We start from the raw sequence: 21316 nt of genomic DNA, 5'->3' as shown, positions 1-21316 counted from the left end.
CGTCATACCCTAATGATAGCTCTTGTACTGTGTAAATGAATTTAGATGAACATGACTATTGATCAACGTAGCACTAGTATCGTAACACAATGTCCGGTATCAAAACACACTGCCCCAAACTCATACGGTTTAGGCTGTTTATCTACAGCTGATACCGAAAATCCGGATGCGCATCGCCAAGATCCGCGTCGCTGGTAGTCTCGGCCGTCGAGTCCTTCTCTGCCTGGCTGTCCCGCCGACGGTTCTCCGCCATTAGGGCAAAATAGTAGACCGTGCAAGCTGCAGCGGCCATCACAGCAAAGGCCAGACCCACTCCAAACCCGACGGGGTATTTGGGAGATTGGCTGGTAATGAAAACGTTGCCGGACACAAAGGCACCACAATTGCCAAAGGCTGGAAGGATACCCATGCCCACACTCCGTTTCACGCCCTTACCAAGGTTGATGCACAACCACACTACCGTGTTCGACATCATGATAAAGGCTCCGGACGCCACGAAGAAAATGCCCATGTAGCGAACTGCGGCGGGTTGTACCTGCGCCAGCTCTACACTCCATCCAATTATGATCAATGCGGCGCCAAACATGGTAAAAAGGTAACGGCGACGGAGGTGGTCACTGAGCCAGGCGCAGGAAAGAGTCAAGACGAACGCGACGGCGTAGACCGGAATGCTGTGCACCTGGGCCGAGCGGCTCGTCCATCCGAGGTCTTTGAGAATAGTGGGCTGGAAAGCGACTAGAGAGCTGGCACTTTCTTCGGCACCCATGTATGCTAGGACACTGTTGTGCTCCATTAGCGATCGGCCACTAAATGAAAATCATCAAGAGAACTCACCAGATCCAAATCTTCCAGTCACCTGCCATGCCCAATACACGCTTGAAGGAGATAGGGTCAGTGCGAACACCACCACCATCGGCCTGCAGGCGAGCCAGTAGCAGCGATTTTTCGTCCGCTGTTAGAAATGTCGCATCTTCAGGGAATGGGACCACTACCCAATAGCAGACGACACTGACACCCATGGTTATGATAGCCTCGAGAAGGAACAGCCTACAGGGTTAGCGGAAAGTTCTTATCATAACGTTGAACAAGACATACCACCTCCATCCCGCGTATCCGCTCATATTCAGACCAGTCAAGAGACTCGAGAAAAGCTATTCATAGTCAGCAAATGTTAGAAAGCTCTATCCATCCGAACCTACCCCGTTGAAAGCACCAGCCGCCATGTTGGCACTGAAGAAGATCGCATAACGTCGAAGGAACTCGTCGCGCTTGTAATAGCTTCCAATTAAGTATGCGCAGCCTGATCAACATTTTCAATAGATATTCAAAATTATCGAACGGACATATTTTACGAACCAGGAACAAATCCAGCCTCACACATTCCCATAAAAAACCGACAGGCGATCAATCCGGTAGCGCTTTTAGTGAGACCCTGTCCCATAACGAATAGACCTATAATACAAGTTTATTAGCAGGATTGATTACAGGAAGATGTCTTGTAACTCACCCCAGGTAAACATATACAAAACGAGCATCTTAGGGCCAAACTTCTTGACCAGCAGGTTTGCCGGCATCCCGAAGATCACGTAGGCGACGGTGAACATAGTGACTGCAAGATTATATTGGTTTCCAATGAGATTTAACTCCTTTGTCATTCCTGCAATTTTCGCATTGCTATGTCCTTGTTAAATTTTTCAGTTGTAGAGTATATTTGAGAGAAGAATGATCGCTCACCCAATATTCGACCGATCCATGAAGGATATAAGAAAAAGAAACCATAATGCGGGGATTACTCGCCAATCCAACTTCCGTAGCAGCTTCCTTTCCAACTCTGGATCAAAATCAGTCGGAGATCGAGATTCAACGACCCGCGGTTCAATGTCAGTCTTCTCCATGATGGACGTAATCCCTGCGGTTCCGGATGGGTGACAATAAAGAGGGGAAACGAAATGGCTTCTCTAGATCGCCAGGCTTTTGTAGACTAGTCCAGTCGGATTTTCCGAGCGGCAATAAACAAGACAATAATAAAATTATATATATGAATAGAATCCCCTGCAATTTTCTGCGTGCTTAGGCGGGTTCCTTTCCCTGCGTAGGATATATACTTAAAGTATCGTCTTCTTGGTTACGGAGATAACTTGCCTACTGAGCATAGTGTGGTACGCTATTTTGCCTTGTCAGGAAACGCACATACGGGGTGTGCACTATTTTTTACTGTAACTTCTTAGAGACCCTAGCGGCAGGCGCTGGTGGATCCTAGTGCCCAGTCTAGAGCCGCGCAGACCAACACCCCGATATTAGAATGAACCGAATGGGTCCACTATAGGTTAGCTGTTATCTGCACAATATCAAAAGTGTCCCGCCTTGCGCCTTCCGCGCTCCCAGTTGTGTCCTGATCCTGGTTGCTTAATATCCACCCGGTGGTGGAGTTCAAGTCAGATGAGTTCGGTATCACGCAATAGGAATGGCATGGAGGCATACGGTGCTGACTACATACGGCCTTTTATATCACCTGCAACCTAGGAATAAGGGCTTTGCAAGCGTCTCAAACCATGCCTCGCAACCATGAAGAATTTTTTCAACGGCCTTGTTGGTAGAGCTAAGAGACCGGAATTCTTATTCCCCTAAAGAGCAAGGAGTAGAGTCATTATCAGAGCACAAACGTACGGACTATGAGCAGCGTTCCATTGCCGCATCAGATGTGGAGGTTACTTTCTTGAGTAGGTCTAGCGTATGTCGAAGCGATTTGCCTCGCACAATCGGTGCAATAATGCTGATCGTTTTGTCGCGTAAAGCCGTCGGAGCTCACCCTCAGATAGGGATATCGATGGCATTCGTCCGTTTCTCCGTATGTATTCTCATTTGGTGTCAAACTTCCCGTACATACTCTGGACAGGATAAGTCGCCGCTCCTTTCAGTCTTGCACACTTAGAGCTTACCCCTGCAGGACTTAGCACAGGTACACGTGTGGCTTGGAATCACCGCGTTATTACATTAATATGCCGGAGTGTTTCCGTCAAATCCCTATTTGAAATAGGCGCCACGGCTCAATTCTCCAGTAGCTGAGCAGGATTCCTCATTTACCCCTTTGAACTTTATTCTCCTCTCTAACCCTAAGAGGAAGATTTAGTGAAATGAACACTGGCTGATGAAATAGCCATGGATTTATTAAACACGTCGTGAGCCGTAAGCTGACTATGGAAGGAAGGTGTTGGAACATAATCTGAGGGTTTCCGTTACTTTCTTGTGAAAAGGTCAGGCCGAACGCAATATAATCGGGGTCGTTTGGCCAACTCAATGAAGGGAGATGAGAATTCAATTAGGGGACTATGTCATGGGTAAAAGCCATAGTTCCGGCTAATTGAGTAGCCAAATAGTGGTCATATACTTGCTCAAAGTCTTGAAGCAACTTATTTATTGTTTTTCTGCCAGATCTGCCTGAGTAACCAATCGCAAAGGCAGATGATACTCTCTATCTGGTAATCTTGACTTTTGGCGGTCGGAGGAATGATAAACGTGGACAGTCGTGATTCCGCAGAGGATATACTAGAAGAGAAACAATAGCTATGCGTTTAATAACCCTTGTAACTTTTTCTGTGTTCTCCGCCGGCCTCACAGCGACCACATTGTCGGATTTATTTTTTCATGAAGTGACCATCCTATCTCGAGTCAGTCTCATGACTTTAGTTCAGTTAGAGCAACATGAATGAAAGCCGTTGACGGGCTAAATCTATTACAGAAACTACCCTATTGGGAATTAGCGATTCTTTATCCCAAGTTAGGTCTATAAAATGAGATATGCACTTGAAGGTGGGATAAAAATCTGTTAACAATAGAGGCCTCAAAAGTATAAATTACGGGATAACCGCGTATTGTGTATCAAATGTGTATCTGAAATCGATGCATCTTATACTAATATCTGCTGCGAGCTAGAAGGTTTCTGTGGGAAAAGGGTTATTATTGCCTTATTTAGCATATACTATCCCTGTTCTTAAGCTATACATATTGTCTCCCTCTTTCCCCATTTGATGGAAAGTTGCTGTTCGTACGCAAGTTTTCAAATTAAAGTGACGTTGCTGTAGACATGAACTATTAAGTTTCAATCAATTCGTCTCGAGTAAGAGGCACTCTACTAACTATTCTCATGGGAGTTTCACATCATAAACCAGTTCTACACGTGGGAATATAGCCTAAGGATCTTTCAGCGAAATATGCTAATTATAACTTCGAAGGAGACATTACGAGGGCATACTGAGCAGTGAAATTCATTGGATCAGAATCAAATACGCTAACATTACCTGGGGTCAGGGAATCTCCTTGACACACAGATTGTCTTTTCTGGCTACGGGTTGATTAAGTAGGTGGAATAATCTGCCATACGAGGGATTATGAGCGTAGGAAAACATCTAGAGCTCTCTAGCCTTACATCGATAAGCTGGAATTTATTCCATCGTGTAGAGTCCTCGTTTCTGTCTGTACCCATTGGTTTCCGACTTTATGTAGAGCCATAGCACAAGACACCTCTTGTAAATCACTCCATCATCTGTAGAGTGGGGCAAGGGCGAGCATTTCCACTTCTTAGCATGGTCTCGGGAGGGACGGACGAGGTATATTATTTCGATGAACGATTGCAGATATCCTTGAGATATGATTTCTTAAAGTTATCCTACCTAACAGATCTGCTGGTAGAGAGAATGCGGGGTCCGAAGTACAGAACAGCCGACCCCGCAGAATCAATTGTTGGCGTGTCGGGATGGATTCCGAGAGTTGGCCGTGATCGCTTCATGCTGAGGTTGAGGGCAACCGATCGACCCCCGCTTGACTGTAAGATATAAGCTTGACGGAGTTGTGAGCAGTTGCAGAGAAAAGGACTACATATATGCCACTACTCCAGGTGCAGTAGAAATAATGAGAGCCTCATGGAGGGGTAAGGTGTGGATACGGTTGGTCGGATCCTGGTTAGTGCTATGACGTCGGGAAATTCGTGGATTAATAAACAACCTCTATAGAACGTTCAGTATAAAGACCACTGATAGTTGCCTCAAATCCCTTCAACTACCCAAACCTGCCCTGAATCTCTTCTGCTTCTCCCAATCAAAATCATGTCTCCCTCCAACGTCACTGAGCGTCGCGCGTTTCGGCGGACAGACGATTATACTCCCGGCACACCCAAGTTGAAGCTCGTGCGTGAAGCCCTTTCGCTGCCCCTGGCTCCGACCGCGATCTTACTTAAAGTCCATGCGGTCGCACTCAATTATCGTGACGCCAACATCGCCAATGGAGGAAACCCGTGGCCGGTGGTGCCAAATGGAATTCTGTGCAATGATGCCGCCGGCGAGGTTATCGCCGTCGGGGATAAAGTGAAGGGCTTTGCGGTTGGTGATAGGGCTGGTCCTATCACTGACACCGAAAACATCTCAGGGCGCGAGGTGAAGAGGTCTTGGCTCGCAGCAGATGAGGACGGAGTGATGGCGGACCATATCATCTTTGATGAGAATGTTCTGTGCAAGCTTCCAGAGTACCTTGACTGGGTCGATGCTGCCACAATCCCTTGCGCTGGTGTTACCGCGTGGTCGGCGTTGAAGGGCATGAGCATTGGGCAGACTGTGTTGATCCAAGGTACGTATCATCGCATCTGAACTAGACACCACTACTTACAATTGGACCAGGTACTGGAGGTGTCAGCGTGTTTGCACTCAAGCTTGCAAGAGCTGCGGGTCTTCGAGTAATTTTGACCTCGTCAAGCGACAAGAAGCTGCAGCAAATGAAAGAAAAATATTCGAATCCGCCAATTCTGACCATAAACTACTCTCAGACTCCAGACTGGGACCAGGAGGCGTTGAAGCTCACTGGTGGGATCGGTGTGGATATTGTTGTTGAGAACGGGGGAACGGGCTCCTTGGTCAAGAGCCTGAAATGCACTCGACGTGGCGGCGTAGTCAGTCAGGTCGGCTACCTTTCCAAACAGGACCCCAATGACTTGCGGGAGCTGGTCCCAACTATCATTGATCGGAGAATCAATCTCAGGTGAGAGCGATGATACTCCATGTTTGGGAACAGAAAGAAAGTCTGACGTGAACTATAGGGGCATCAATGCGGGTTCGAGATATGATATGGAGGACTTCTGCGCTGCTCTATCGGCGGACCAAACGCCACTTAATGATCTGATTGACAAGGTCTTCCCATTCGAGCAGGCCGAGGAGGCTGTCGAGTATGTCTGGCAGGGCAAACAAATCGGAAAGATTGTGCTCCGTCTCTAGGGAAAGTTATGAACGGCATGGTTCACACATGGATCTTGCTCATCGGAGCTGCTAGGCAAAAGGACCGAATGTATGCTGTATATACTGTCATCTCTAAAAAGAGTTATTCTGTCCATGAATTAATTGCATCCAGGGTGCTCCCTAGCATTACTAGTTCCACTTTTGGACAACTTCCTAACTCAAAGATGTTCTAAGTCAACCACCTCTCAAACTATACGTTTGGAATATATAGAACCACCCCTCTTGAGTGAGGGAAGATAATTCGGAGACTGCCCCTAAGCTAGGCGATCGAATTGCCTGGGGAGAGTCTAATGCCGTTATCTATGCCAACAGTGTGCTTGGTGCAAGGACACTAAAGAACCCCAATATGTTGGAGGCTTTGATTGCCTTGACGGGGCGCGCACCGAAGGCAGGAGCCTATTTAGACGAGAATCGCTTTGCATCTCTTTGGCTCAAAGTGACGCCACCCAAAAAGGTCGACGATTCATACTGGCCGATCTTAGGATACGCTCTCGGCTCAATTGCAACGGCTCGCATTCCAGTTATTACTGGACTAGAGCATCTGAACCCGACCAGTGACGACCTCAAGGCATTCTCAGCGGCATTTGCGACTTCTTCTAGCGCCCCAATGTTTCACATGGTCGGCCTGACTCCGGAGGCTCCCACCCTCGAGGCAGCATGCCCTGAGGGTGCAATCCCCCAGTCCGTCGTTGTAGATCGGAAAAGTCTCCACGGAATCTGGGATGAGTTCAACCATGGCTCCGAACCGCGAGAGATTGACCTTATTTCTTTCGGCAATCCCCACTTCTCCTGCCGGGAGATCAAAGGGCTAGCGAAGCTATGTCGAGGGAGAACTAAGAAGGATAACGTGGCTGTGATCGTTACCTGTGGTCGCTCTCAGTACAGTCTTGCCTTGCAGGCGGGTTATATCGAGGAGCTTGAGAAATTTGGAATCCAGTTCCTCCAGGACACCTGCTGGTGTTCCATCGAAGAGCCAGTCATTCCGAAGAATACTCAGACGATTATGACTAACTCGGGCAAGTATATCCATTACGGACCTGGGCTGACTGGGAGGAAATTTGCTTTCGGTAGCTTGGAGATGTGTATAGATGCTGCGTGTACTGGGAAGACGACTGGAGATCCGCCATCGTGGCTACTAGATGCTAGACTTAACTAAGGGTTTTTTATGGTTATGACACTGCGCGTGGGTATCGCTATTAGGTTCCTTAATATGATTAGTAGGTACTTCAATTGTACTAAATGTTCATTCTACTTTTTTGCGCATATTATTTCCAGCCCCAATGGATTGCACAAATTACTTCGGCTTATCTAGGATATGCAACCACAGAACGAGATCGAGTTTGAAAGCAGAATGTGACTAGGGGCCCCTACGATTTCTTTCTGTAGGGTAAGTGCAAAAATGTGCACTAGAACGGGCGTTGCATTCTTACCTGAAGCACTAGGACTAGCTGTGCGAGGTTCGATCACTGCCAACAGGAGAATCGGATGCATCTCCACATTCGAACTTGCAGAGTGTGCTCCCCCGCAACGCGCTCAACACTATCGGGAGCCCTCCCGGCTTTGATCATGTACGCCGCGGTCACTAGCACTCTTTAAACGCATTCCTTATAACAAATGACAGCCCATTACAGACAAAGAAGAGACAGCCGCTAAGTAGCTAGCTGTTATTTAGAGCACAACCAGGCCGAAATTATCCGGAACCGTCATCCAACGAAAGTCTTATCCAAAGAAGGATGCCACCCTATCATGATCACGTTTCGGTTCTTTCTTTCTGTTCCATTCTCTGCTTTGTGTGATATGTTGATAATACCCCTCCGCCGAGGGCATACCAGCCTTGTAGATTGCCTGATACCTGCAATGTTTACCTTTTATATTGAGTGGTATTTTGCTTGCTTTATGAGAGAAATGATGGATGCATTGGTCGTGCTCTCAATTGGCAATTGATTGAAATGCTGAATGAGAACCCTCGGTATTGAGAGGCGTTCTCCTCTTTCTCTACATCTAACCTCGATTGTATTGTTATCGGGCCAAGTCGCCGGGCGTTTACACACGCGTACCGGGTCCGAGCTAAACATTTCCATATTCACTAGTGCTCTCATTATTCTTACCCTTTATGGTATGCCGAGAAGTCTTGGCTAAAAAAGTCGGTAAGATAGCCAGGTGGCAATATACTTCGCATGTCCACTAAGGTGTATTTGAAATATAGCATACGTGGTACGTTCAGCGCTGCATCCCTTGGTCAACAAATCATTATCTGGCTATTTGCTGTCGGGTTAATTGTCTGATAGGTTGGACTATATAGCTATCTGTGTCATCGTCTGACCACCACCTATCTGTGGTAGGGTAGCACGAATGAGAGCAGAGACAGATAAACGAAGGAGAAAGGGTGTGCCCTACTGTTGGCCTATCGGGTTGAACAACTGAATAGCGGTATACCCATGCGGAGACAGTAGGACATCCAAAGTCATCTACGTCATCTTGTTGCCAACCAGACGCCGGATTCTCTTCTACAACAACCCCTTCATGATGGTACCAACAACGAAAGTGTCAGATGTGCACTTGAAAATTTCACCAGAACTAGTCACGATAGCGTTTTCATTGGCATATATCGCGCCAACAAAATGGGTATACTGCCCTTTCAATGGATGATCAAGGTTAAACAACGGCTGCCTGTTATACGTTTACGGCGTCGAATGAGGAGTGATTCATTCCTCCAATCTTTTTAACTTTATGTTAAATTTTTTAATTTTCTCCAGTGATCTTAATAAAAGAGGGGTTTAATCCTTGCACCTCCGCAACCCCGGATTGCTGATCTGACAGGGAAGAACGATATAAGAACGATCGAAGGGAATGACCTGAGCTTATCTGACACAAACCATCGTACTGATTTATCGACTATTGCCCAAAAGCACCGGTTTTAGCACGAATCGTCTTTGTCGTTACAGAAGCCAACCCTTTGCCCGACTTTCCATTATCACAACCGCTTGGAGCTTGCCCAACTGCCCTCGCGCCACGAAACCAGTCTTTGTGCTCCAATACCCTTATTCTCGACCATGGCACCTAAACCGATACCGAATGATAACCCGCATCATTACGAGTCAGACTTCCAACAAGGCCAAGTTTTTCTAGCCCATAATCTCCAACGGCGACTAGGTAATCGACAGGTCCAGCTGCTCGCCATCGGTGGATCAATCGGAACTGCGCTCTTTGTGAGCATTGGCAATGGCCTAGCTGCTGGCGGACCTGGTAGCTTGCTTGTTGCATTTTCGCTCTATTGCCTAGTACTCGCCTGTGTGAACAACTGTATCTCGGAAATGTCCGTCCTACACCCTGTTTCCGGTGGCTTCATTCGCCTGGCTGCAAAATGGGTCGACGAGGCTCTAGGGTTCATGGTCGGATGGACATTCTTCTTCTATGAGGCACTGATGATCCCCTTTGAGATCACGGCAATCAACCTCCTGCTTAGCTACTGGAGAGACGACATCCCGCCAGCTGCTGTTTGCGTCGCATGTATTGTCCTCTACGCGTACGTATCTCGTCCTAGTCCAGTTCAACTATGATAAGATTCCTTGACCGTGGAAGCGCTTAAATCATCACTACAATTTTCATTTCTTGATAAAAGACTTACTGTGTTCCATCCCTTGTTCTGTTTGGTCACTGATTACCAAACAGTATCATTAATGTATTGGCTGTGCAGTTGTTCGGCGAGGCAGAGTTTTGGCTCTCCGGCGGCAAAGTCATACTAATTATTATTCTGTTCATGTTCACCTTCGTCACTATGGTCGGTGGCAATCCACAGCGCGATGCCTACGGATTTCGGTATTGGAACCACCCCGGTGCGTTTGCAGAGTATAGGTCTACTGGTAACCTGGGGCGATTCGAGGGTTTCCTATCCTGTCTGTGGTCCGCAGCCTTCACTATAGTTGGCCCGGAATACATTTCCGTTGCCGCCGCCGAAACAAAACACCCCCGTGTTGTCTTAAAGAAGGCCTTCAAAACGGTCTACTTCCGCTTTGGTGCCTTCTTCGTCTTGGGCGCTTTGTGCGTAGGTATACTAGTGCCCTGGAACGATTCAACACTCCAGTCCAATCTCACAGGTGAAAGCACTACCGGCGGCGCGGCTGGGTCTCCTTACATCATTGCTATGGCCAATCTGGGCGTACCAGTTCTCCCGCACGTTGTGAACGCACTGCTGATTGTGACCGTGTTCTCCGCCGGCAACACCTTGACATACTGTGCAACCCGGTCAATCTACAGCTTAGCGCTTGACGGACACGCACCGAGTTTTATTCGCAAGACAACAAAGAATGGAGTTCCCATCTACGCATTCTTATGTGTGATACCTTTTCCTTTCTTGTCCTTTCTACAACTATCCAACAGCTCCTCCAATGTCTTGACATGGCTGATTTCTCTCGTTACCGCCGGCATTCTGATCGTCTATGTCGTCATATGTATCACCTATATCCAGTTTTATCGGGCATGTCAAGCGCAAGGTATTAACCGTGCGTCATTCCCTTATGTTGGTTACTTCCAACCATATTGCGCCTATATCGGCCTTTTCGTTATTTCACTAGTTTTGATTTTTTACGGCTACCACGCATTTGACCCTTGGAATGTCGAGACATTCTTCCAAAACTACACCATGCAACTGGTTGCGCCGATACTATTTCTGGGATGGAAACTGATCCGCAGAAGTCGATTCCTGAAGCCCAACGAGATTGACTTGATCTGGGAGCGACCGACTGTGGACAATTATGAATCTCAATTTACGAATACTCCACCAGGTTTCTGGACTGAGATGGGCTGGATTGTGGGTATTGGAAAGGGCGAGAAGGAGGACGATGAGAATCTTCATGCATAAGAAGATAGGTATCTAGCGCAGAGTCGCTATGTATTTTCCATGGCTGGCAAAGTTTTAATCTAGGTGCTACGGATGACCTTTCTTAAATGCATTGGCATGCTTGTATTTGAATTTTGATGTCGTATACGCAGTATATATCAATGAAGTCAATTACTTGTCATTGTATTTATCTGGCTAGTACGACTAGAACTGCGCAACACGGGCGTTGGTCAGTTCAATATCAAGATCGACTAAATCTCTACATGTTTCAACATGTTTCTCGTCATAGTGGGGAGAAATGACTAGCTATTCTCCAAGTGTTTGTCTCTTCATCTCTTGCGATTTAACTAGAGCCCTAACACCGCGGGGCCCCTGTATCTTGTCTTTTCTCCGAATTCTACCATATCTACCGCAGCGACGGGGGCCAGACAGGAATGTGAGGAAACTCGTAACACTGTACTCGTCATTCTTGCGACACGCCGGTAATCAGTTGTAAATGATCCTCGGACAATCACAATGGATTCTTGACAGGATCGGCTTCTCTCGTCATGAAAATGCTACTCAGTGAGCTACTCCTGACAGATATCTAGAAATGAGAGCAGAGGTCCGATCAAAGCACATACTATAAGTATGCAATTGGTTTCGAGGGCATTTCGAGCCGCGGAATGATAGTAACCGGTGGCCTATAGAATCGACCTTGGATAGATATCCGTCACAGGAGGACTAAGGGTCGGCTGCGATGCCGATGGCCTGATCCCTGTAGTAGCCATAGGAGAGACGCTTGCGTTGACGGAGCCAATGTGCATCATCATTCAGCCGTGCTAGCATGAGTCCGCCTCGGGGGTCGAGTCAGCCGAGTCACGAACGGAACATGATCAATCGCAAATCTAAAACTTGCGTATGGCGGGTCACCCCATGCTGAACCAACTATTCGTATGTCTTTGCGAAATTACCTCGGGCCAAGTCAGCTACGAACACTCTCTGGAGCGAAGATTATGCTGCATTTTCCATCAGGACAGATAGTCACATTCTTCTTTTGACTTTCCGCCGGCCATTGAATAGTCGCCGATTAGACACCGGTCAACGAGCAGGATCTGGCTGAGCCATAATAGGAAGAATAGCCAACAGGCTACTTAGCTTCTGTCATCTATACCCCGCATACGGGGTACACCTTCCTCTACAGTATAGGAAGATCCACAGCTTAGGTCCTACCCCAGGTTGCGTCCTTCTAAATCTCATTTCCCCGCATCTGGGCGGCCGTGGAAGCGGAGAGAACCGGATTGACCACAGTCGATTGTCCGAGCTTGCACCGGGTTTGCAAACCGATAATAACCTTTCAACGCGGGGTTCGGAGCTTTGCAAACTACTCCCACCTTTCTTCAAGGGATTAGAGTGCGGGGTACAAATCAGAGGATCCTGTTGAGTCAATTAATTGATTCTCGGGAGGTGTTCCGACAGACCTTCTGACTGAAGCCGTTATATTGCCATCCCGTCATCGAGCCTCCCACCTTCTCATGTAACTGAGCTAGCATGCAAAGGCCAAATTTACGAGAGCTACCAGGTAGAAGTAAAGGGATACTCTTCACAAAGCAGGTAATTGCCGGGACCTGAGTATCAGAGTCACCCCCCGCCTTATTGTTCGCAAATACTAACCTATCTGCAAACAGGTGTTTATTAATTGCCGAACCGACTCAGCATTCAGTAACATAGAGGCACCAAAGATATCGAACCTCTTAGCATGATAGAAGACTGCCTTCTTCCAAGAGTTAGAGAACCTGTTCAGGCCGAGAAACTTTTTACGCTGCGCGTTTTTAACAATCAAGTTCAAAAGTGTTAATATATAAGGCTGGTGTTGAGCAACAGACTACTCAGAAACTTGGAGAGAGAAAATTAATTCTAGAAGGGACTGAAAAGGGGTAAGATTATGTTATGATTTAACTCAAACACGACGTGCTATAGATTGGTATTTCTGATGACCTAGTGCTGACGTGAGCTAGGCTATAACATAATGTTCTAGAAGATATGCCTGTAATGGTAAATGGCTTGAAGCGTTCAATAAGATATCGGAAGTAGTGACGTTCTAGATGCACTCCGGAGCTTCAAAGAGCGGGAGATGGGACTCTTGCTCGTGGGCATCAGCAACATCATCTCACCAAATACTAGAAGAAGCCCAACAATGGCAAGTGCAAGGTCGATAGCAATCGCCGTTAGAGCGACTTTGGTGTAGTGAATCATAGCATCCCATTCGAAGGTTGTCCAGGCATCCTTTATCCCGAGCTTGCTGCTGCCATCCAATTTGTGTGGTCTCACGTTGCCCCCAAACTGGCGGTCAAAGGGCACAATCGAGTCGTTCTCCTCGGGCAGCATAGAGGCAGCCACTCGGATGAAGATTGCCCTAGCGGGAATGGAAATCAATGGAATGATCATATCCACTGGCCTGACGGGGACCAGAAAACTGAACAAGTCATTAGGTTGCGGATTGGTAACAACGCCCACAACGGTAAGGCCAAAGCTGAATCCAAAAGGTTGTAGGTAAGAACCAAGCGGATAGAAAGCCCCACAGATGATAAGATTGTATAGAGCTGCCGCAGGCGCAATCCTACGCCAGTTGCGAAGACCAAGCATTCGCCGGTAATTCCATTTAGGGGGTTTCTGGGCAATGACATTATGCTCCCAGGCCATCTGCCAGGTGGCTAGGAGCATGCTAGTAACGAACCCTCCTAAAATTGCAGAGAGAAGAGAGTGGGTGCGAACAGGAGTCGGAATGATCCTTGGAACAAATATACCGATGCCCAGCTCGAGCCATATAAAGGCTAGATACATGCAATACCCACGCAAATACCACCGGCTGCCATCACGGGCGCGTAGGTACTTAATAGTCGAGCGCAAGCCGCTGGTGATAGGCTTAATTTTTAACGTAGTTTTGACATTCGGGTTATGATTTTCGCTAGCAAGGTTGGAATCGCGCTTGTCAAAGGGCAGGTAGGTAGTCGGGTTGTAATCTTCGACCGCAGCCAGAGTCGCAGCAACATAGAAAGTTTTTACACACTTTGAGCCTTTGAGGGCCTTTACTAGCTTACCATTGTCCAGTTGCTTTAGCGTCAAGTCCTTCGCCTAATCTTTCGCCAATGCCCCATTGTCTCACTCACAAGGAAAGTAAGGGAATCACAAAACCCACAAAGTATTTATTTCGGTTCGCTCTCCAATCGCATGGCTTCTTTTTCATGGTAGAAGTGGTTTGAAATTTGCCGCCACCTGAGACCCTGGTCGAAAGCATGGGTCTTTAACTATAGAACTCGTAAACAAATAATACCCATTTGATTGTGGGCGTGCAAGACTTTTCGCGGCCTTTATATTGAATGATCCTATAAAAGCTACCTATCTCATAGATGCTTAACTAAGAGAATTGTACTGTGAATGTACCAAGCCTTTTTATGAAGAGGATCAAAATGATTGAACTAAGCTATTGAGTTAAATGGCTTGTGGTTCAGCCAAGGTGATGATCACTACTCCGGAGATCCTGGTCAACAGGGCCCACCCGCGATTGGCGCTTCGGTGCCTAAGCAGATCGATCAACGACACCGATCGTGGACCCATTAATCTTACAAAGACCGAGGTACTTCGATGCTTGTAAGGCGAACTCCGGGAGTGGGTTCATTAGAGTCTATGTATGTTAATCCTTTGGGAACATCTTTCAAATACTGAATCCTGCTCGGAAATCCTCAGTCCGAAATTTCCGGGAGTGTTTTTCTGGTTCAATTCTGAGATGAAATTCGAATTAGATATTAAGTTTAAAACATGAATCCTATACAATATTATGCTTACGGATTGTTAGACTCGACATTGAGTTATTTTCGATTATGGCTCATATTCATGTTCTCTGGCGGTTGAAGGGACCAGTCTGGCTCTAGAAACTGGTACACACATGTACATAAGGGGACGACCAATTCCTAATATCTGTAGCCCAAGTGACTGGGCTACGTATGAAAAACGGGCAACACAATTTTTATACCCCTCAAGGAGTATTGGGGTGGAAGTCTATCGTCATAAGTCTCCTTGTATGTAGCGTTTCTTTCTGATAATGCACGCGAACATCGATGCCAGGATTCAATGCGAACACAAATTATGGTATTGACGATTATCAAAGAAGATCCGAAAAGTACTTATCCAAGGGATCCAAGTCTTCGGAATCGCCTACCCAAGCAACATGCTGGTCTGGGCGACAGAGTATGAGACAACAAGGACCTTCCTCATCAACTCCATATCTCCGATAGGCCGGGCCCGGTTCAGCCGAAGATGGTTTCTCATCAGCAAAGACCTTCCAGTAATCCCAGCCTAATACCTCATCGAATGGGTGGAAGATATCTGGTAGAGCCAAGAGATCAAATGCAGTCGTTGGGCTAGAATGTATGAGAACAGGCTCAAGTGCGAAGCCCCGCGTCTTCTTGGGGAATTTCTTGCTCAACAATGCCAGTGAAGGGTGCTTGTTGAAGGATTCCGAAAATCGTGTCAGCATATCCATTCTGGCTTGGCGTCGTAGATCACCTGGGAAAACCAGCAGCCTCCACGATCCGCTGGTAACGAGGCTTCGGCTGAGCTGTGTTTTTGTACCGTCAATATGAGTAACGACCGGAGCTGACTCAATACGCATGCCAAGTTTGACATTTCTTGCAGAAGGACTTTCCGACCGACCACGCTGATTGATCAAAATACTTGGGGGATATGATACACTTGTACCCGACATGAAGCCAGAATACTCCGCACATACTTCAGCAACCCCTCTGTCGCGGGCATTGGCCCCTTGCTCGTAAGCTTGTACGAGGCTTGAATCAAGTCGCATTAGCTCTTCAGCGACAGGACGTCGCTCGCTCTCATAGGTATCGAGAATGGCGGGTTGAAAGAGGCCAGTCACTACTGCTCCGACTTTCCATACCAGGTTGTAACTGTCCTGGATAGACACATTCATGCCTTGTCCACCTAGCGGGGAATGACTATGGGCTGCATCACCAACCAAAAATACTCTTCACGGTGTTAGGGGGTTTAATTTAGTGGAAAGTTCAAATGCTTACCGATCATGTGGCCTGTAATTTCTCGCTAAACGCCTTCTCACCTAGCGGGTTGTTAGCTTGTTCTTGTTTATGCTTCCGTAATGCCGTACCGTATAAAGTGACCACCAATCGCAATGTTTATAGTGTAGATAGTAGGGCTTCATCGCCTTTGTGGCTATGTCCACCAGGGTGTGCGGGACATCATCAGAGGCGTCCACTGTCTTTTCCTCCGTACTATCGTGAAGGAGAGTGTAAAACCGAACAAGCCGATTCTCCCTCGGCACAGTCATGATGCTTCCAACGTCTTCGCTGTGAATGGCACAAGATCGGCGAATATCGGCTAGGATGACAAGTTAGTCAAAGGAAGATCTGCATAGTAGAGCAGGGACTAGAGAGGTTACAGCATACGGAAGTCAGTGATAGGGACTATATCAAATATGCCCCATGTGGAGCCTTTAGAGTCCCCTTCTGTGGAGACGCCTAGCTGGTCCCTCGTCCAGCTATGTGCGCCATCACAGGCAACAACATAGCGCGCATTAATAACCTCTAGTTGATTCGAGGCATCACTACCTGTTTCGGTGGTTATTCGAGATGGATCTATTAAACCGTAGATGGACATGAATAGGGAATGAGGAATACCATCAACAGTCAATCGCCGTATCCCAACAGAAACAGGAAAGCTTATTTTCGCAGAGAGATCTTTAAAATCTAGTGTCTTGGCTTGCTTTGACCGTTCAACATGAACATTCTGTTTCTGTTCCAAGTAGTCAAGAAGAACCTGTTCGGTCGCACCTTGGTTTAGTAACGCCTTCGTAAATCTAGAGTCTTGCCCGGAATTGGATTTCTCGGTCTTGACACGCTGGATGTTGCCCGGCTTCTTCTCTGCCATCTAGAGTCGATTAGCCAGGTGTTAAATACACCAAAAGCGAGCATATACACTCACCCAGTAGGAAGACTCCGATTCAGGTGTGCTCTGCTTCAAAATGTCTTCGGCCAGGCCAAAGCTATCTAAAATTTCCAACGTGCGTGTCTGGAACCCGTCACCATGACCTGTTTGCGTACGAGTCTCTTTCTCATCAATGATGCGAGTAGACATACTGTACTGAGCAGCACAGCACGCAGCCATGAGCCCTGCAGGCCCTGCGCCGACGATCAAGAGGTCGACGTTGGAGCCTTGAGAAGCCATTTTTTTGGAGAACTGTATCCCCGCGCTTCTGATAAGAGATTGACTATAATGGGCTTAAGTTTCCGAGCCTTCATTAAGAACTTGAGGGAAGGGCCAACTGTTACCTAACCGGGCCGTGGAATCTGTCGCCATCATTCCCCTCAGTTACTGTGTACCACATAATGATGTCATCGCCGTTCTGGCAACTTACCCTGCAAGCCACAGGTTAGCCACCACCGCATAATAAATGTTAATGATAAACAATTCGCAATTAAATTCTAGGGTTTGAAAGGGTATGTCATTGTGATGCCGGATGGTTGACGTGTCAGGTTCGTGTAACCATGAAGAGCAGTTCTATTTTGGTGATGATATATAGTACATGATAATGGTCCTCAATTCACACTACTAGTTATTGAGAAATGGTTACTACGACAGAACTTTCATTCAATCAGTCTTGCTTGGCGATTACTTTCCCATTTGCCCCATCAACTCGTCAACTGCGCTTGACTTTCTTGAAGATATGCCTCGTCTCACGATAGCCGTTGTCTCTGAGCAGCGGTCAAGCTACTTGCAAGATGGTTTCTCGCAACAGGACTGCGCAGCTCTCCCACACGATGGAGAGGTAGACGGGATTGTGACGGCGCTGAAAAAGATCGGTCACCATGTCGTCCTGGTCCCAGGAATCAAATCGCTCGTCCAGCATTTAGCAACTGGTGGCGAGAAAGAGTGGGACCTGGTATTCAACATCGCGCAGGGTTTCTTTGGATCAGCGAGAGAAGCGCAGGTTCCAGCTCTCTTGGATGCCTATGAAGTTCCTTACACTTTTGCAGATGCTGCAACAATGGCATTATGTCAAAACAAATTGAACACCAAGGTACAGTGTCCGACTTCATGGTACCTTTTTGTGGCTAATATTCGGCCAAATTCCTCGCTCAAATAGATCGTACTAGATCATTATCACATTCCTACAGCGCCATTCACCATCATTTCTACCACCAAGTGCATTTGCAGCGATTCTTTACTAGGTTCAGAGACTTTAACCTTTCCTTTGTTCGTCAAGCTAGCGACAGAAGGGTCATCTAAAGGAATTGATTCGTTCAACAAAGTCAACAGTACTACAGAATTAAGAACAGCCGTCAAAAAGCTGGTTTCCCAGTTTCCCGACCACGAGATTCTGGTCGAGTCGTTTCTCGCTGGTCGCGAGTTCACAGTCAGTCTCCTGGGTACTGGCCAACTCAGCCGTGTCATTGGCGTCAGAGAGCACATATGGCAAGAGTCACCCTCTTCCGGCCACGACCTGGACATGCAGAACTTTGCCAGCTGGCAAAGCAAGTCCAGTCAAGATTGCCAGTTGAAAATAAAAGACTACAGCATTCAAGAAACAACAGATCCTCAGATACACGCTGCCTGCCTACTTGCCCTCGAAACTTGGAATGTGCTCGGCTGCAGGGATGCTGGGAGGGTGGATATTCGGTTTGACTCGTGCAAAGCAGACTCGACCCCGCTTGTATTAGAGGTGAGAGTGTCACGATTTTATGTGTCAGCATGGGCTTATTGTGCAACAGGTGAATCCAATCGCGGGTCTGCTTCCCGGTCATTCTCCCTTGCCTGCAAGTGCTCAGACCAACGGCACGTCCTTCGATGAGCTATTGGCGGGAATAATTGAAAGCGCCTTGCTTCGTATACACACAGCTCACAGGAATTAAGAAAAGGGCATAATCTAGTGTTGTTTCACCCACAACTCATTTCCTTTTCATGTCATTTCATTTCCTCTTGCCTGACATTTCCTATAAACTACGGTACAACGCTTGGAAATTGGCAAGAACGATTGGCTGCTTCTACAATGTTCCAATTGTTCTTAGTGTTCATTGCAGACATAGGGTCAACGCTTGGCCAGTTTCATTAGCCCGGCGCCTCAGTTGCTATATTTAGGGTTTGCCGATCGAGATAAAGAATGCGCTTTCTACAGCTAGTCAATTGTTTTAAGAGGGAATATCATTACATTGAGTCTGGCTAAGATTAAGATAAATTGGGACATATCGAAAATTAAACCGATTATAACACGGTAAATAAAGTGTAAACAAACAACCAATTATGAATCTGACGTAAACATGGTCAAGAATGTCAAATATACACAGAATAGAAGAAAGGCACAATCCGACATGAATGCTAATGTAGTGCAGCTGGCGTGTTGCCGCGACGCCACTCAAGGATATCTTCCAATGCCTCCATGACCCGGTCTTGACATTGGGGATATTTGTTAAAGACCGAACCATCAATGGCCACATGACACGCCTTCAGCGATGCCTTTTTCATGGCAGCCGTGATTCCGCACGCATAGAGTCGAGCCGCCCGCTGTCCAACCAACTGTGCAAGATGTCTGCAGAAATCCCATGCGGCTAGCTGGACATGTAGGGAGAGTCGCTCTTTGAAGATTCCTTTGCACCGGTCTAGATTCTCACTCGGGTCGTTCTCGACCGTCTCAAAAAAGACGCAGTCCAGGATGTGTTCTTGCAAGCGGGAGATGTTCTGATCGTCAAGCAATGTCACTTCTCTTTCCTGAATATCCAAGAGGATTCGTTCCGTATATCTCGCCCAAATAGTATCCCGCGACTAACCTTTCGTAACGCTGCTGCCCTGGCCGAGGCGAAGCACGATCAATCTGGTCGTCATAAGCAGTGAACGGAAGGACCAGTCGGTTATTATCGAATGCCCCGTATTCACAATTAATAGCCGTATACCCGCCATGCGCAACGCCGTCTTTAGCAAGCTTTGGTATAGCCGAGCATCGTTTCATATATGCAGAATTGCTGCCTGTCCCGAAAATGGTCCCGATTTTCGTCTCCGGGTCAAGGGAAGACGATGCTATGAGTGTGCGGGTAGTGTCATTGATCAGAGCGGATAATTGAATGGCAATCCCTGGGACACCGAATTAGCCGATCATCTTCTTCCTCCGACAGCAGACGGTGCTAAACTTACCTCTCGAGAAAAGACATCTTGCACGTCTGCCACTACATCGTGCCTCTCCACCTCGGAGACATCGAACCCTTTAGTCCATCGCTGGAGAATACCGCTTGTGATGGAGTTTTGAGTAACTGGATAGGAGAACGTGAAACCCAGCACCGTTTTGCGAAGCTCTTCTGTCGAGATGTTGTGTTTTTCGATGAACTGTCGTAAACATGCAGCAAGAAACATCCAAAGCTCAGAGGCTGTGCCGGATTTCAATGCGGATGGAATAGAGTGGGCTTCTTGCAGTATCTCATACTTGCCATCATCGCCCATTAGCTTCACCTGACATTGGCATTCAGGCGATGAATTGGCCTGATAGTTACACAGGTTCTCGCCGTCAACCAGGCAAAGAAAGGTCTACATTACGGGTTGCACAGCTGAGAAGCTCGATCAGGTCGCAGAGCTCTAATCCAAGAACATTTCCGTTCAGATCATCCCCATCGCGGCGGATATTACTTCGAAAAAACCACCAGAACCTTGCCGAAGAGGCTTAGTCGAAAGAGAGCGTCTTGCATATTTTGATCAATAACGCAGGTGGGGACAGATCACGATTGGTCGAGTACTGTTGTCAAGATGTCCTCGATTTCGGGGATTGTCAATACTTCGCAGCACCATTTCCCGTATAACACGAGCGAGGTAGCTTCAATCCACCTGAACAAGTTATTAGCCCACGAGGTTACTTCCTCCAATATAAGATCCGCGTTAACAGCATCGCAACTAGGGAATTTCCAACTGAAATGACAACGGAGGAAGGCGAAGAAAAGCAGAAGAGTAGCATTCCTAAGGAGAAGCTTGAGAATAAAGTGCCGGTCGCAAGGCCCTAAAAAGATTAAGCTATTGCCAGAGCGGTTCTCTTGAATACTGTCAAAACTTATTTCAACGGTGAGGCTAGGATACTTGTTAGCGACAGGGACTGGCGTACGCTTGGCGAGTCGGGAGTGCTAGCTATCTCAGATAATGACATTGTTGGTTG

General features: G+C 47.2%; 8 protein-coding genes across 8 annotated transcripts; 4 read left to right on the top strand and 4 right to left on the bottom strand.

Moving 5' to 3' along the window:
- Positions 1-142: 142 nt before the first annotated feature.
- On the bottom strand, positions 143-1604 carry LDX57_002911 (uncharacterized protein; the record flags this gene model as incomplete). The annotated part of the gene is made up of 6 exons (XM_046084557.1): positions 143-779; positions 835-1047; positions 1096-1151; positions 1200-1300; positions 1357-1452; positions 1508-1604. 6 exons carry the CDS (start codon positions 1602-1604, stop codon positions 143-145), a joined length of 1200 nt encoding a protein of 399 aa, XP_045940520.1.
- Positions 1605-5030: 3426 nt separating this feature from the next.
- LDX57_002910 (zinc-dependent alcohol dehydrogenase family protein) lies at positions 5031-6406 on the top strand. The gene is made up of 3 exons (XM_046084556.1): positions 5031-5619; positions 5670-6027; positions 6086-6406. Exons 1-3 carry the CDS (start codon positions 5103-5105, stop codon positions 6258-6260), a joined length of 1050 nt encoding a protein of 349 aa, XP_045940519.1. The 5' UTR covers positions 5031-5102; the 3' UTR covers positions 6261-6406.
- Positions 6407-6627: 221 nt separating this feature from the next.
- On the top strand, positions 6628-7437 carry LDX57_002909 (uncharacterized protein; the record flags this gene model as incomplete). Its single annotated transcript, XM_046084555.1, has 1 exon — positions 6628-7437. One exon carries the CDS (start codon positions 6628-6630, stop codon positions 7435-7437), a length of 810 nt encoding a protein of 269 aa, XP_045940518.1.
- Positions 7438-9334: 1897 nt separating this feature from the next.
- LDX57_002908 (uncharacterized protein) lies at positions 9335-11142 on the top strand (the record flags this gene model as incomplete). The annotated part of the gene is made up of 2 exons (XM_046084554.1): positions 9335-9807; positions 9954-11142. The coding sequence occupies 2 exons, from the start codon at positions 9335-9337 to the stop codon at positions 11140-11142; spliced, it is 1662 nt and encodes a 553-aa protein (XP_045940517.1).
- Positions 11143-13173: 2031 nt separating this feature from the next.
- On the bottom strand, positions 13174-14347 carry LDX57_002907 (uncharacterized protein; the record flags this gene model as incomplete). The annotated part of the gene is made up of 2 exons (XM_046084553.1): positions 13174-14235; positions 14300-14347. 2 exons carry the CDS (start codon positions 14345-14347, stop codon positions 13174-13176), a joined length of 1110 nt encoding a protein of 369 aa, XP_045940516.1.
- A 2219-nt stretch (positions 14348-16566) lies between these two features.
- LDX57_002906 (uncharacterized protein) lies at positions 16567-17355 on the bottom strand (the record flags this gene model as incomplete). Its single annotated transcript, XM_046084552.1, has 3 exons — positions 16567-16739; positions 16809-17058; positions 17113-17355. The coding sequence occupies 3 exons, from the start codon at positions 17353-17355 to the stop codon at positions 16567-16569; spliced, it is 666 nt and encodes a 221-aa protein (XP_045940515.1).
- A 499-nt stretch (positions 17356-17854) lies between these two features.
- Positions 17855-19040, top strand: LDX57_002905 (D-alanine--D-alanine ligase family protein; the record flags this gene model as incomplete). The annotated part of the gene is made up of 3 exons (XM_046084551.1): positions 17855-18208; positions 18275-18850; positions 18900-19040. 3 exons carry the CDS (start codon positions 17855-17857, stop codon positions 19038-19040), a joined length of 1071 nt encoding a protein of 356 aa, XP_045940514.1.
- A 444-nt stretch (positions 19041-19484) lies between these two features.
- HXK2 (Hexokinase isoenzyme 2) lies at positions 19485-20616 on the bottom strand (the record flags this gene model as incomplete). Its single annotated transcript, XM_046084550.1, has 3 exons — positions 19485-19888; positions 19953-20104; positions 20314-20616. The coding sequence occupies 3 exons, from the start codon at positions 20614-20616 to the stop codon at positions 19504-19506; spliced, it is 840 nt and encodes a 279-aa protein (XP_045940513.1). The 3' UTR covers positions 19485-19503.
- Between the last annotated feature and the right edge of the window lie 700 nt (positions 20617-21316).

This window comes from Aspergillus melleus (genome assembly GCF_016097325.1).
Source record: "Aspergillus melleus strain CBS 546.65 chromosome Unknown contig2, whole genome shotgun sequence".
Taxonomy (NCBI): Eukaryota; Fungi; Ascomycota; class Eurotiomycetes; order Eurotiales; family Aspergillaceae; genus Aspergillus; species Aspergillus melleus.
This window is presented reverse-complemented; position numbering and strand designations above follow the sequence as displayed.